We start from the raw sequence: 16,447 nt of genomic DNA, 5'->3' as shown, positions 1-16,447 counted from the left end.
TCAGGCACTGTATTTGGAATATTCATCTTATGGTATTTGGACAAATTCTGCATTTGAAGCTCTAAACTCTTTATGCAAAATATTGAGCATACATGTGTGCCACAGTTACACTGTCAGAAATTTATAAATAAAAATGCAGTCTTCAAAATCATCTACATTTCCTCCACAGTCTTTTCTACGTCTGTATGACAAGACTCCTAGAATCATAGAAGATTAGGGTTAAAGGACCTCAGGAGGCTACTAGTTCAACCCCCTGCTCAAAGCAGGACCAACCCCAACTAAATCATCCCAGCCAGGGCTTTGTCAAGCCAGGCCTTGAAAACCTCTAAGGATGGACATTCCATCACCTCCCAAGGTAACCCATTCCAGTGCTTCATTACCCTCCTAGTGAAAAAGTTTATCCTAATGTCCAACCTAGACCTCTCCTACAAATTGAGACCATTGCTCCTTGTTCTGTCATCTGCCGCCACCAAGAACAGCCTAGCTCCATCAGGTAGCTGAAAGCCACTATCAAATCCCCCGTCTCTTCTCTTCTGCAGACTAAATAAGCCTACTTCCCTCAATCTCTCCTCATAAGTCATGTGTTCTAGCCCCCAAACATTCTTGTTGCCCTCTGCTGGACTCTCTCCAATCTGTCCACATCCGTCCTGCAGTGGGATGCCCAAAATTGGACATAATACTCCAAATGTGGCCTTACGAATGCTGAATAATCACATCTCTCGATCTCCTGGCAATGCTCCTACTAATGCAGCCCAATATGCATTAGCCCTCTAGGCAACAAGGGCACACTGTTGACTCATATCCAGTTTCTTGTCCACTGTAACCCCTAAGCCCTTTTCTGCAGAACTGCTGCCTAGCCAGTCGGTCCCCAGTCTGTAGCAGTGCATGGGATTCTTCTGTCTTAAGCTTAGGACTCTGCACCTGTCCTTGTTGAACCTCATCAGATTTTTTGGACCAATCCTCTAATTTGTCTAGGTCACTCTATATTCTCTCTCTACCCTCCAGCCTATCTACCATTCCACGCAGATAGTGTCATCCACAAACTTGTTGAGGCTGCAATCCACTGCATCATCCAGATCATTAATGAAGATATTGAAGAAAACCAATCTCAGGACTGACCCCTGGGGCACTTGATACCGGCTGCCACTAGACATCGAGCCATTAATCACTACCTGTTGAGCCCGATGATCTAGCCAGCTTTCTATCTAGTTCATTCATTCAACCCATACTTCTGTAACCTGTGGAAGACTGTATCAAAAGCTTTGCTAAAAAGTCAAGATATATCATGTCCACCACGTTCCTCACATCCACAGAGCCAATCATCTCATCATAGAAGCCAATCAGGTTGGTCAGGAATGACTTGGTGAATCCATACTGACTGTTCCTATCTTCCAAGTGCTTCAAAATGGATTCCTTGAGGACCTGCTCCATGATTTTTCCAGGGACAGAAAACTGTCTCCTGCACAACTGGCCCACAACTTGAACTCAATCCCAGAAGAGAGCAGGATGATCATGAGCCTCAGCACCTTCAAAATACAAAACCCACTTCTTTGACCTAGCCGTCTCACAATACTACCACAAAAAACAATACTAAAATTGTGACCTGTAGGCCTGACTTGACATAAGTAACTTGCCTAATTTCTTAGTGGGCCTGACTGGAAAGGTGAATGGAAGGTAAACTCTTATAGAACCAGAGGGTTAGAAGGGACCACAAAGGTCATCCAGTCTAATCCCCTGCCAAAATGCAGGATTTGTTGTGTCTAAACCCTTCAAGACAGATGGCTATCCAGCCTCCTTTTGAAAACCTCCAGTTAAAGAGATTTCCCGGCTTCCCTAGACAGTTGGTTCCATTGTCCTACTGTTCTTATAGTTAAGAAGTTTTCCCTGAGATTTAGATTAAAACTGCTATGCTGTCGTTTGAACCCAATACCTCTTGTCCTGCCTTCTGTGGCAAGAGAACAATAATCTCCATCTTTTTTATGGCAGCCTTTCATGTATTTCAAGACCGCTATCATGTTCCCCCTTAACCTCCTTTTTTGCAAACTAAACACACTAGTTCCTTCAGTCTTTGCTCCTATGGCTTGCATTCCATCCTTTTGATCATTTTTGTTGCTTGCCTCTGGATCCTTTCCAGTTTTTCTACATCCTTTCTATACAACGGTGACCAAAATTGGACACAGTATTCCAGTTAAGGCCTAACCAATGCCAAGTAGAGCAGTATTATCACCTCCCAGGACTTTCATGCTGTGCCTCTGTTAATGCAACCCAAAACTGGATTTGCTTTTTTTGCAACAGCACCACATAACAAGCAGTATGCTGGAGTCAGAATGGCTAGCTAAGATCAGCAGAAACATCCTGATTTTAGTAAACCTGCCTAAACGTAATATAAGGATGAGGTCAGATTATGCATGAACAGTGAATGGACAGAGCATGCCGTTCAGCGATGGTTACTGAAAAGTAACCAAGCCAATCATGACGTGTGTGATACAATGTACATTTAGAAGAAACCAGTGTTGGTAGATGTATTTCAGGAAAAGTTTTATTATATGACTTTGGATTTGTGATGTACCCGGTGTCCATCTTGTGCATTTGAGTCTGATCAGTTCAGTGCATCTTTGCTGTATGCCAAATAAAAGGAACCTGAGTGACGAGACTGGAGTCAAGCTGGGTTTTGGGGGAACTAAATGGAACTGGAAGAGGTCTCAGAGAAACTCCAGCATAATCGAAATAATAAAAAAAGAAAAAGAAAAAAACAAACAAAGACAGTCTGAAGTCCAGACCTGAAGAAAGTTTGAACATATAAAAGAAAACTACAATGAAAGAACCTTTAAGTTGTGAAGTGAAGCACTGAAAAAAAAGTCATGCATTTCCTGACTTCTGAGTACTTCATTCTACAATGCAAAAGTTCCTTCAATGTAGTTCTCTTGTATGCAACAGCTATGATTTTAAAACAGAACAGAAAAACTCCATTGTGTGCTACTATATTTGCTAGGCAGCAGAAGCATGCTCTGCACTGCACAACAGATGCAATCAATAAGGCTAGAGCCACATGCACCTTTCTAGACCAAACACAAGAAGCCAATAGTTCTTTACATGGTTTGATGCAATCAGTGCCTCCATCCATAGAAAACATCCAAAGAACATGGAGTGACCACCCTATTCTGTTTTAACATGGCTTCCTGGAGCCGGTAATGCCACCTGGGGGTGGGGGAGGGAACAAAAACCAACAATAATTTGATCTTTTCGGCAAAAGAGAAAAAGTGACTTCATTGCGGTGGGAGATGCTAATGTCAGAGGATAGATACGTGAGGTTACACCAACAAACTGGTTTACTATTTGGAACAGTTCCACAATACAAAATTCCGTGTATGGTATGCAACATGTTCATTGTTCCCAACAGCATATGGCAATGGATGATAAACTATTCCAATGAACACTTCAGCTTGGTGAACACTACACAGTTAGGTTGACATAAGGCAACTAATGTTGACCTAACTATGTCAGTGTCTATACTACAGCGTTGCTCCTGCTGATGTAAATGCCCTACACCACCACCATCATAACTTCACCTCCACAAGAGGTGTAGGGCTCACATCGGTGTAGTTAGGGTGATGCAGGTTCTGTGTAGACACTGCCTTACTTACATTGACTTTTGACTGTCTTGTCAATTTCACAGCTCCAGTGGAATGCTGCTACCTGGGCTCCCCTTTGCAATTATGGCAGCCGACTGGACTCTGGGCACAGCTTCACCCACCTCTCCTGGCTGGGAGTGGGAAGGCAAGAAGCCCTGGGTGCGGCAGGGGCTCCTGGTGCAGATCCGAGAGCCCTGGCTCTCAGCTTGTCACACTGCCCCTTTTCCATCCGTGGAAGCGTTCCTGGTAAAGACTTGCACCACCGACAGATGTAGTGTGGACATCAGCCACTGCGGTAAAATTATGTTGATCTAAGATAGGTCAATTTAAGATTGTAGTGTAGACATGCCCTTACTGAGAGATTGTGACATTATGGTTTGCCTCATGGCAAATAAGATGTTAACATTCTGACTTCACATTTTGCACAAAATATATGCAGAATGAGGCCAAGAATAATATTCTGTACTTTATACATAGCACTCTTCCTCCAAGTATCTCTCAAATCCGTTTATAAAAGGTGGTACAGGGACCTGAGTTAATGTCGTAAGATGAGACATCACACATCTTCACGTTATGCAGTGAAGTTAACGTGTAACACATCACAGCACAAATAGTATCCTGAAAGTATTATCACTACATTATTCAATGGTGAATTTATTATTTTCCCAGGTTCCTTATATTCTGCATAGTAGATTTAAAAAAAAAAAACAAAAACAAGTGTGTTTGGGAAGACACCATTGTCTTAAGCAAAATGTATTTCATAGTGTAAGTATGCAGAATCCTGTTTACTTTCCCCAGGTATAATATTCAGTAGAACTTCACAGTATATGCTTAGTGCACGAAATAAACTACCTTCCAACAGGTTTATTCTTTTGACAGTTACATGCAGTCTCTGCTGAAACCGAGCTTGACAGAATCTGAAAGCTAGTCTTTAACTTTAGCTGCATCCAAGTCAGTTCTGTTTTTTAAGAATGCAGCTGAAAGAATTCAAGAACGTCCACTGAGTCAGAGGGACCAACATATACATTGAGACGACTTTTCAGTGTACAGCAAAGACTCTATTAAGGCCCAGGCAGTACATAGTGAGTGGATGGGTTTGCTATGCCTGAGTCGAGACATCTAGGTGTTATACCTGTGCAAGACAGGAGCAGACCCATTGCACCCAGAAGTGCAAGGGGGGAGGGAACAATGCTTACTAGTAGCCTTTGCAGAAGGGTGTTAAACCTCCACTGGATTCATTTCAGTACTTCTTAAAGTACTTCAGTCATTTCTTAAAGCCTCAGCTCTCACAACTGTATTATACAACCATCTTTAGCAGAAGGTATTTGAAGGAAACTCCAACTTTGCTGTGGCTCTTATATACATCCCCACACTATTTCTATGGGAGGGCACTATTTGGCCCTTTATCTGAAAACCAAAATATATTCATACAAGGCAAGTCACTATTCAGCAATCCCTTTACACCAACTATGGGGGAAAAAAAATCTTAAAAACCAAACCCATTAGCTGCACACAAAGGTGATACTGGGCAATCTTTTAAGCTTCTCTCCCATTCCTGCATAATAAAGAATAGCTGGAATTTGTTCAAACATTCAGAAACACACACCCACACACCAGTTTTAGGTTGCAATCAAGCTTGAGAAATGTCTGACCAATAAAAAAAAATAAAAGACACTGAGAAAGTTGTAAGCAAGTGAACATAAAGCTTAGAGGATTTAACTTGTAACTACATTTTGGCTGTTGCACTACTATACTAGTTTATTTTCCATTTTGCAATTCATTTGTAAATGCATCCATCACCATGTTATCTTGGTACTCTTTCATTAGATTTTATTCACAGAAACAACTAGGTTACACATCCTCTTTTTTATAGAATTACCCAACAGCTTTATTTTAAAAAAATCCAGGAAAAAATATTTATTCTAGATTGACAATGAGCTAAGGAAAACAAACATTTAGTTTAGGAATAGTAAATACAAAAAGCCATTCTCCAACAGTTCAAACATTATCTGTATTCTTCAGAATTTCCAATATGAGGAACATATTTTAGGAAGAAAAGGACATACCACATCCCTAGCCACTGAAACCTAATCATGCGACAAGCAGAGGGTCAGCTTCAAAACAGCAGCCTGCAGCCAAGAGGCCAGATGCCATTGCTGGAAGAATCTCTTCATCAGCTTCTAATCTGGAATCTGTAGTCACCATCTATGCCTATAAAGCAACTGTGACTTGTTTCAGATTTAGGTAGTCAGATTTAAACTTTACTTACAAATAGCGATCTTCATCAAACATTTCTCTCCTTTGCTTTTCTTGTTGCCTTCTTTTTTCTTCCAGTTTCTCAGCCTGCAATATTGACATATCAAAAGAGATTAAGAATTAATTAATTGAGAAATGAATGATCACTACTTATTTTTGTTTGAAAAGCCAATTAGATTTCAAGCCCAAGCACACATTAGCCCAATACACAGGTAAAATATCTGAAAGAGGCTTCAGCCAAGATTGTACTCTTAAAAAACAGACCAATAGTCAAATACCTCCTGGAAGCAGAGTCAAAAGACTAATTTAACTTGTAGAAATAATTCAGTATAATAGGTCACATTCTCTCCTGAGAGAGATCTGCTTGGTGTGGGAGTGAAGCCACCAACAGGGACCCAGTTACGCTCCCCAATTCTCTAGCCACAAACCAGATTACCACTAAACTAAATTATTTGGAGTATATTTCCTTGAGGCTGCTTTGAGAATGTCCTTCATCCTTCACTGGGATGGGGGAAGGGGGTTGGCTGAAGAGCTGTTTATCTAAGGTACTTATATGGCCTCCATTTCCATATTGTTTATCCTCACAACACCCCGTGAGGTACAGAAGTGCTAGTATCCCTATTATATCAATGGGGAATGGAGACAGAGACTAAGTGTCTTGCACAAGAGCACAGGGGTAGTGTGCAACAGAGCAGGGAATTGAACCGTGGCCCTCTGAGTCTAGTGCCCTAACCACTGGACTATCCTTCCTCTCTAGGAGCTAGCACCGCTGGCTTTATAGCAGCTGATAATACATCCCAGCCAGGAGAATTCTCAGTTGACAGTTGCAGCTAGATTCTGGCAGTGTACATGGGTCAAAGCCAACAGAACAGAATCTGGCCCAAAGGGCCTAATTAATCCCTGATGTTCAGACAGCACATTAAAAAAAAGTGTGTATGCAAGTTATCATGCAAGTACAAAGCATTTGCTGGCACAGAACCTATTTGTGCATGCAATCACTGCAAAAGCGAGTACATACAGAGATCTGAAATGCAAGTTTGTGCACATACATATGGAAGTTGGATTTTTGGTTTCTTAAGGCCAAATTCGGGCTGGAGTTGAACCTATGCAGATAATTGGGGGAGGGAAGCGCATATACATATACACTTGCTTCTCATGTATGTTCTTACTGTAACACTCAAGATTCATCTACATGCGGAAATTGACTGGAACATCTATTGCTGAATAAAGCTATTCCACAATAGCTTCCCATGTTGGAAGCGTTCTTGAATAAAACTGTTTTATTCCAGAATAATTACTCTGCTTTGGAATTGTATTCATTATTCCAGAATAAAAACATATTCCAGAATACAGCATCCACATAAGGAGTGATTCTGCAACAGTTTATTCTGTGGTAGCTACTCCAGTCCTCATGTAAACAAACCCTTACATAGTACACCCACTGAGAGAGTCAACTGAAATTTTGGCACCAAGAAAACCCATAGTACATTCAGTCCCACAAACAACACAATACAGGATCTCCAATCTAAAACTGCACATAGCATTTAGAAGTGAGTAGCGTGAAACTAGTCTGTGGAGGGCTTTAAAAGTAAGCCATATACTATTTTCAAGTCAAAATAGAGAACTTTGCAGCAGGACAGAAGAAATATAGAGCTCTAACTTAACTCCAGTGAAAAGGTAAGCAGCCAAGTTTTGTGCAACATGTGGACTTTGGATAAGCCCTGTGGAAGACCAGTCAAAACAGTTCACTGTATTTCAAGCACAAGTCCAGAGTGCCAAAAATCTTCATTTCGGTCCTGCTAGATTTTTAAATTGGAAGATGCCTGCCATGAAAACAATGTTTTTCACCAGACAGGCACTGATGTTACAGCATACCATACAACTATCCCTAATTTTCATAATGATGGAAAGGTATTGGACAAAACAGGTACTGAGGTCTGATCAGAGAGTTACTTTTCCTTGGTTGAATTTTGTTTTTGTTTGTTTGTTTTTAATACATATGGCTCATGAAAGGCTGTTTGGAGAAGTCTTGTGAAACAGTAAGTGGAGCAAACCACTGCAGTAGGTAAATCTGTCTTCAGCTTGCACTGAGTAAAGCCAAATCCATCTGCAGACAGTGTTGTGTTTTGTAAGTGCCTCAATATCTAAATGAGCAAGCGAAACAGTGATGTGGGTATAACTCAGGGACAGACTCTGAAGTAGAAAATGGAATCCTCATTGAATCAGGTACCCCTTAGCTCAAGTAAACATATCCAAATTTGGCACTATGAGCATAAAGTACTGAAATGAATAAATATATGGGTGCATATAGAATTTAAGAGTGCAAAGTAATTAAAATAAATATCTTGATACAAGTATCAAAAGCAGACAAGAGGCCAGGGTCTACTTTTGCATATATAAAAATGCACCCTTCCAATGGAGAAAGGGGTATGTACAACTTCAGTCTGTATTTGTGAAATGTGTTTAAAAAAACGTCTACCACCTCTGCAACTCAAAACAGGCCTCCTCACACAGGCCTCAGGCAGCTGGGCATCCTCCCTACACAAAAGCCAGGAGACGAGACAGACTTTTTTGACAGACCTGAAGGTCAGCAAATATGGACTCTGCACTTCACTTCCCCCTTCATCACAGTTGAGGACCCCCCGTAACAACATCTCATTTCAAGAAACTGAGCTTTGGTGCCTCAGTTAATAACTGCAGTATGACAGTGAGACTGAGGAAGTCTATGAAGTAGTCAAGACTCAATGTATTTAAAGTTTCTATGGGAGGTTCAAACAAATATCAGTTCATTTCTGGGTGCATTTAAAGGAAGCCTGTGCAAATTGCAAGGCACAGAAATAATGTGCTCCTTGTAAACAGAGCCCCTCAGATGGGCAGACATTCTGTGCCACCTAAAACTTTTTTTTTTAAATCCCTGCAGGAATCTACAGGTGTGTCTCATTGTCAAACATATCAAGAGCAGCTGACAGATGTAGAAAAGTCAGTAGGGACCACATGATTTTTATTCCTCATCAAGAAAGTAGCTCAACTCCATGCCATACGGGGGTCCCAAAACAAGACTGATCACTGTTAGAGGAAATCTGATAACACCAGCTACTGCCAGGGTGGCTTCAAACACCACCTTCCCCAAGAGCGACAAATAGTGAGATTATGCGTATCAAGAGGGGGCGCTTCCATGACTAAGGAAGTAATAGCTTCTTCAAGGAGTGCTGGTGCCCTGACCCTCCCAAAGGGAGACATTGACAGCTCACGTCAACAACAGATCCATCATCTTAAGACTTTAACAACCAGAAGGGTCACAAGACCCTCTTACTGGTGGCGTTGGAAGGCTTCCCCAGCAGGACGGAAAGCTCCCTTGCACTGACTGGACTCAGGAGGGCAATATTGGCTGAAGCAACAGACACGAAGGCCTTACATGTTTGTCTCCTCCAGGCATATTTTTGTTCATACAGAAAAGCGGGGATTTGTCACATCAGAGATTTTGTGCATAAAATACGAACGGCAAGAAATAGAGGACTACAACTGGATAAAGGCAGCAAGGATTCTCCAATAACCACCATCCAGAATAGTGCTTGAAGAAAAACCTGATGTTCTACCTATTGACCACTGGTGACGGCACTTCCTTTCACCTCTGTCAGCTTAGTGTGAAATCCTTGCTCAGGTCACAAATGAAAGAGTAACAGCCTGATCTCAATCACTAACTAACTAACATCCATCATCATTATAAAAGCACTTCTGATCCTGGCTTTCTTTGAACAGAGAGCGTGCCAGCTGTGAACAGCTGTGGTACTGTAGGTGAACATGTTGGAGTGCATTAGCAGAGATGCATGGAGAAAGACTGTAAAACACCTGGCTTCAGCTAATACTAAAAATGAAAAAAAGTCTGCTAGTACAGTTACTAGTTACCAAACTACAGAGCATATTGTTTGATATGACAAGATTTAACTCCATATTGCTTTCTGTATTTTAAATGGAGAGAATTGCCATTTAAGACAGCTTATTTAGCAAGCCATAGCAGCAAAACTTTAGTTATGTGCAATAGTGTTCTCATTTCAACTAACCTGAATCTTTATACAATTTTATTAAGTAAGTTTAGAACATGTGCAGGAAATGCTAATGAAATAACAAGCTTATAGATGAGAACATGTCAGACAGAGAAAACAGATCTGTGCACAACATATTTACTGTGTTTGACTTCAGGAAACCTTGCTGTTCCAGAAACAAATGCTTTCAGAAGCTTTTGAGCTATGGGTGGGGATTTTTTGTTCAGGGTTGTACACCTGTGCCATTTACACCATTTATGACTCCAGCTGTATCAACTTCACCTCACCCCAGAAGCTTTTTGCAGGCTTTTCATTCTAAAGACTCTACAATAAAGTTCAAGTTAACTTAATGTTCTATCAGGAAGAAGTTCTCATTCTGAAAGGCCTGTAGAACTAATCCTTGAGTGGGCTTCTGAGGTTTGACATCTATAAAGCTCAGCACCATCAGGAATTGTAAGAATGCACTAGGAACGCTGCCTCTGGTCATCTATTGCCTCCATTCCTACAGGACTAGATACACGCACATCTACCCCAATGCCACATGTGGAAAACAGACATCTTCACTAATATCAAGTGGTCTCCACTAACCTCTCTCAGAGAGTGCTCCAGTGTCATCACCTAGACAAGAAGAGGTTGATGGTGGGGGGCTTGCGGGATTTACATAGCTCAGTGGGAACTTGATTAGCAGTCTTGAAGATTCCATAGAGAATCTTAGGGAGCCTGCAGAGCTGATCAGAGCTCCTCACATTGGCCTGGATTACAGGTACAACAAGCAGGACTGAGGATCATTCCTAACCGAGGCTGACAGACACAAAACAAGGAGAGTCTCAGGCCGACAAATCGATTCTGTAACACTGGGATTGACTCTTCTCCTATCTACCCTATTGTTCTGCCCAGTAGTAAGGATAAGAAGAGAGTGTACAATTCTATTTTCCCCTCCCCAAAACAAGAATTATTCTCTGCAGCAAAGGAAGGTAAGGGATGACATTGAGCAATATCACATAAAAAAAGTTGTGTCTATACAGGGTAACATTGATTTATGATGCATCATCCTCACCTGTACTGAGATGCTCAAATAATAATGATGAATCTAACGTCTAACCCTCACACATTATTTTGCAGCTCTTCGCTATTCACATTTGTTGGGAAAGTAGCTCTCCAGCTGTGAAAGTTTCAATGTTCCTGCTGACATAGCTGGCTAGCCATTATCTCCTTTCAAACTGTCATACAATTTATTTTTATTGAATGAATAGTAACTTTGATCAAAAGGAAGATTCTTATAAGATATTGGGCGGGAGGAGGGTTTATGAGTTTTCAGACAAAGACCTAACTGATGCTTTGCAGGTGCAGTTGGCAATTCATCTAGTTTTTGGCTGGATTAGCTATCATTTGCAAAAAATCTATTCCATGGATAACCAGGGCCAAACTCTAACTCAAACGGGCCAAAGTTCTGCAGAATTGGGAAGCTTATTCCCTCCATTATTGCTCTCTTCCCTTCCCTCCCCATTCAGCTCATCAGTAAGGAGAAGTTTTTTGTCACAGATTCTGTGACTTTCAGAGATCTCAGTGACATTTTCCATTTCACCTTTAGCTCCATGCCCCTGAGCCAACACAGCCAAGGGGGGGGGGGGGGGGCAGGACAGCAGATCCCAGTGAGCTGCAGGACCCAGAGCTCTCAGCTACCGCAGGGGTCACAGAGCTCTCTGCCTCTGCAGGGCATACAGGGTGCTGAAACGCTCACCACCACCCCCCCCCCCCCCCCCCCACAACAGGGCTTGGGCTTCAGTTGTCTTCCATCAACTCCCCCACCCCCATTATTTTTAGACAAAGTCACCGACAGGTCACAGGCGTCCGTGAATTTTTGTTTATTGCCCACAACCAGTCCGTGACTTTTACTAAAATAACCGTGACAAAAATCAACCTTACTCAAATGATGTGTGTGCAACCAATCTGAGATTGCTGAGTGCAAAAGCCAAATCAACACCCTTCTGTGGCTTTGAAGTGCACCGCTGATCTTTACTACTAGACAGGGTGGATTATTCAGCATGTTAATATATTTCAGGCAAAATCCCCACCAGTCCCAAGGTTGATACAAAAAACACATTCAGATTAGTTGATTATTTTTAAAGTTCCCTTTGATGCCTATTTACATATTTGGTTTGCAAGATTCCCCTACTTGCTTTATAAATAAGAATTTAATTCTAGGAAATAAACAGGTTGTATGGTTGACATATTTGCTATGATGGTGCACTTTTAAAAGAAATCACTATTTAGAATTTTAATACCTACACGTCCTATAAACATTTTACATTCTGTGGATATGAATGCCAGGAAACTGTAAAAGTAGAAAAACAAAACTGCTATATCAATACTTTTTCCAGACATAACTGTAGTTACAGCAGACCTGAAACTTGTCCAGCCGCCATGGGCAATAATAAAATATATATAATGGTTGAATAAAGTTTGTTTCCCTTTCTCCCTCCCCTGTTATAAATGCTCACAGAAAGGCCTGGAGAAAGGGGATTTTAGTGCATGGGTTCATGACAGTTTTGCAAGGCTACAGGAGTAGCCATTTAAGGCCCCAATACTGCAAATGAAGTGTGTGGGTAGGCTCTTTTGCCACCAGCAAGCCCCATTAGCCTCAATGGCATTCCGTGCAGGATTCTGCAAGAATAAGTGCACGATCAAAGTACAGTATGGGAACAAATTATCAAACAATCAATTTGTAAACATCTAGGAGAATAATAGAGTTATAAGGAATAGCCAGCATGGATTTGTCAAGAACAAATCATGCCAAACCCAGCCTAATTTCCTGCTCTGACAAGATTACTAGCCTAGTGGTTGGAGGGAAAAGCTATAGACATGACATTCTTGATTTTAGTGAAGCTTTTGACCCAGCCCTATATGACAGTCTCATAAGTTAACCAGGCAAACAGGGTTGAGATGAAATTAGTAGAAGGTGGGCTCATAACTAGCTGAAAGACCATTCTCAAAAAGAGTAGTTATTAATGGTTCACTGTCAAACTGGGAGTGTGTATCTAGCCTCACAGTCACAGTTCTGGGTCCTTCATTAATGACTTGGATAATGGAGCATATGCCTATAAAAATCTACAGACAACAAGACAACAAATTGGGAGGAGTTGCAAACACTTTGGAGGACAGAATTAGAATTCAAAACAACCTTGACAAATTGGAGAATTAGTCTGAAAGTCTGAAATTAGTCTGAAGATGAAAGTCACTGAAGAGAAGTGCCAAATACTACACTTAGGAAGGAAAAAAATTCAATGCACAACACAACTACAAAATGGGGAATAACTGGCTACGCTACAAAGTAGTGCTGCAGAAGAGGATCACAAATTGAATATGAGCCAACAATGTGATGAATTGCAAAAAAAGCAAATATCATTCCAAAGTATATTAACAGGAGTGTTGAATGTATGACACAGGAAATAATTGTCCTGCTCTACTTGGTACTGGTGCAGACTCAGCTAGAGCACTGCATGTAGTTCTGGGTGCCACACTTTAAGAAAGATCTGGATAAATTGGAGAGTCCAGAGGAGAACAATTAAAATGATAAAAGGTTGAGAAAACATGGCCTGTGAGGAAAGGTTAAAGAAACAGGGCATGTTTAGTCTTAAGAGAAGAGAAGACTGAGGGGGGGACCTGACAACAGTCTTCAAATATGTTAAGGGCTATTACAAAGAGGACAGTGATCAATTGTTCACCATGTCCACTGCAGTGAGTGGGCTTAATCCACAGCAAAGGAGATTTAGGTTAGATATTTTAAAAAGTCCTATCTATAAGGGTAATTAAGCACTAGAACAGGCTTCCAATGGAGGTTGTGGAGTCCCCGTCATTGGAGATTTTTAAGAACAAGTTGGACAACACTTGTCAGGGATGGTCTAAGTTTACTTGGTCCTGCCTCAGTGCAGGGGGATGGACTAGATCAGGGGTTCTCAACCTTTTCCTTTCTGAGACCCCCCCCCCCCAAATATGCTATAAAAGTTCCAGGGCCCAGTGGAGGGGGGGCAATGTTGCGGCTCCAGGCTTCAACCTCCAGGGGATGAGGGGGAGCATGGGGCAGGGGGCTCAGGGCTTCAGCCCCCTGGGACTGGGGGAGGGAAGGGCCTCAGACTTAGGACTCCTGGACTCCCTGAAATGGCTCACGGACCCCAGGGAGCTGCAGAACCCCAGTTGAGAACTGCTGGACTAGATGTCCTCCAGCCCTACATTTCTAGGATTCTAAAACACACTTTTATGGCAGGACATTTTATATTACCCATTACACTCAACTTAATACCTCAAGAATTCCTGAAGTAACTCTGGGATTCTAGTAGATTAGCTCTCCAGACTGAAAAGCATTCTTAATGTTGTCTTTGCCCCTTGACTTTAAACCTAAATGGTGCCTCCATTACACAGTTAGTGACCTATCATTAGGAGATTCTTCACTGTTATGTTATATTCTGAACCAGGTGCTACTGCATCTCCAACAACAACAAAATCTGAACAAAAGCTGAATAAACCTGTAAAAAGTCACCAGAAAGACTAAGAGTTTATTTGTAGAAGAATCTGTAGATAAGCAACATCTGTGAAATAAAACTACTGAGGCGTACTAGAATGGAGGGAGTTTATCTTTTGTATATTGACTGACCTTCCAAAAGGAGGCCATCTTAAATCAAATACTAATGTATATCTGGAACTGTGACATGCTTATATTTAAAAGCAAGGGGCCTGCAACTGAGATGATTTTAGGCTGACCTCACATTCTTTTCTCAGCTGACAGGCTGAGTACAGTCTAGAGGCATGGACCGCAATTCTGCCTCCCCTTTAGGGCCACTTTACATAGCTCCAGAAATCTAAGGGGACATTCCTCCAGCACAGGGACAGTGTATGGAGCCCTAAGATGACCCCATCACAGTGCAAGGGGAGGAGCAAGAGCACTTTGCAATCGGGAGATTTTGGCCTGTGGATCAGCTGGGAGGGTTGGAGGGCTGTTATAAAGGGCACATCAGCCCCCAGAGGAACCCAGACTCTTGAAAATGCAGCATAGAACCTGGCCCAGGGGTTTGAAGGTCCAACAGCCAAGAGATCACTACTATGTGACAAAGTAAGCCATGTAGTTATTTTTGACTGAAAGATGGGGGATAACTTAAAGGGATGGTTTGGTGTTTCCCAAACAGGTCTTTAATCTCTAACAACCTTTTTATTTCTGTTTTTGCTTCTGTCAATACATCTTAATTTTATGTTTTAAATTGAAGTGTTTTTAATGTGATCTACATTCAAATGGTTCTAATTAGTCTCCCAAAGGTGTCATAAAGTGAACATATCCCTGTCCTCTGGAGCGAAGCAAAGACCAAGGGCCTCCTTTCAGAAAAATTCCTGGAGGTGGGGGGTGAAGTTGTGTTAGCATATAGAACATTCTCTGTCCCAAATAGCATCATGGATGGGAAAAAAAATGAGCAATTATTGCTTTCCTAAAGATTAGGTCCAGAGTTTTGAGTGGGGGGAGGGAGGCAGTTTGCCCCATAACAAATGATGCCCGTGGCAGAGACAGGCAAAGGTTGAAGCCTACATATTGGAAAAGGGAATGTGAGAAGGTTGCAGAGCAGGGCCACAGAGCATTATGGGCACAAGGCAATCTAATAGGCAGTCTTTTGAATCCCTAACATATCCAGTAGAACAGAGGCTGGTTGCATTGAGTAGATAAACAACCTTTACATCCCCACACAACAGGAATTTCGTGTAGGGGGAAAGAGTGGCCAGGACAATGTTTTCCCAGAAAAAGTTTCCAATTTGATGAAAAACAATGCCATATGCTTTAATCCAGACATGTTGGAAAATCTCAGTATATCTTGGCCATTTTATGTATGCTTACACAGTTTTGATAAACATTTTGGATCAAAGCTCGTATACAGATAGGACATTCAAGCTGGTCAGTTAGAACAACTCCCTAAGGTGATGGACAAGTAGGAGCTCTGATACTGCAGTGCTGGCACTACCACTGATGCAGGACTGCAGAGAGGAAATAGTGGAATAGAAGGTAAGACCCAGTGGACTTTAGCGAGCACTGCCAGGCATACTATCAGTCACAGCATGGCTGATAAGTCATTTGTGTGTGGATGGGATGCCACAATACATGGGCCATATGTGATCATACAGCATTATAGTATTTAAGAACTGGACTCAGAGGGTGAAATCCTGGCTGCACTGAAGTCAATGTTAGGACTCTCATTGACTTTAGTAGGGCCAGCATTTCATCCTGCGCCTCCACAACTCCTTTTGAAGTGCTCCTGAGATTGGGGTAAATACCTCCCAACAAACTTATGTCTGCACTTACCACCTGGGGAGGTCTGCATTTCAGAAGAATGCACAGGTTTAAAAGTTTGGAAGAAGGAAGAGATGCCACTTGCCATTGGAGTTCCAGTGAAAAAGTGACCACCACTGTGAGGAAAATGATTTCACCTGACCTCAGTGCATTTCCATCCGAATTTGCAAGTTTACATCTCTCAAAGCAGC

General features: G+C 41.8%; 1 protein-coding gene across 2 annotated transcripts in view; it reads right to left on the bottom strand.

Moving 5' to 3' along the window:
* The window catches only part of EPSTI1 (epithelial stromal interaction 1), a 77,292-nt gene that overhangs the window by 36,888 nt on the left and 23,957 nt on the right, over positions 1-16,447 (bottom strand). For both annotated transcript variants that reach the window (XM_067562766.1, XM_067562767.1), the window contains exon 6: positions 5,902-5,975. In XM_067562766.1, the coding sequence (XP_067418867.1) occupies positions 5,902-5,975 (74 nt within the window). The remainder of the gene's footprint in view (positions 1-5,901; positions 5,976-16,447) is intronic.

The sequence above is a fragment of the Emydura macquarii genome, unplaced genomic scaffold (assembly GCF_026122565.2).
Source record: "Emydura macquarii macquarii isolate MOO-44397 ecotype Brisbane River unplaced genomic scaffold, CSIRO-AGI_Emac_v2 contig_2473, whole genome shotgun sequence".
Taxonomy (NCBI): domain Eukaryota; kingdom Metazoa; phylum Chordata; order Testudines; family Chelidae; genus Emydura; species Emydura macquarii.
This window is presented reverse-complemented; position numbering and strand designations above follow the sequence as displayed.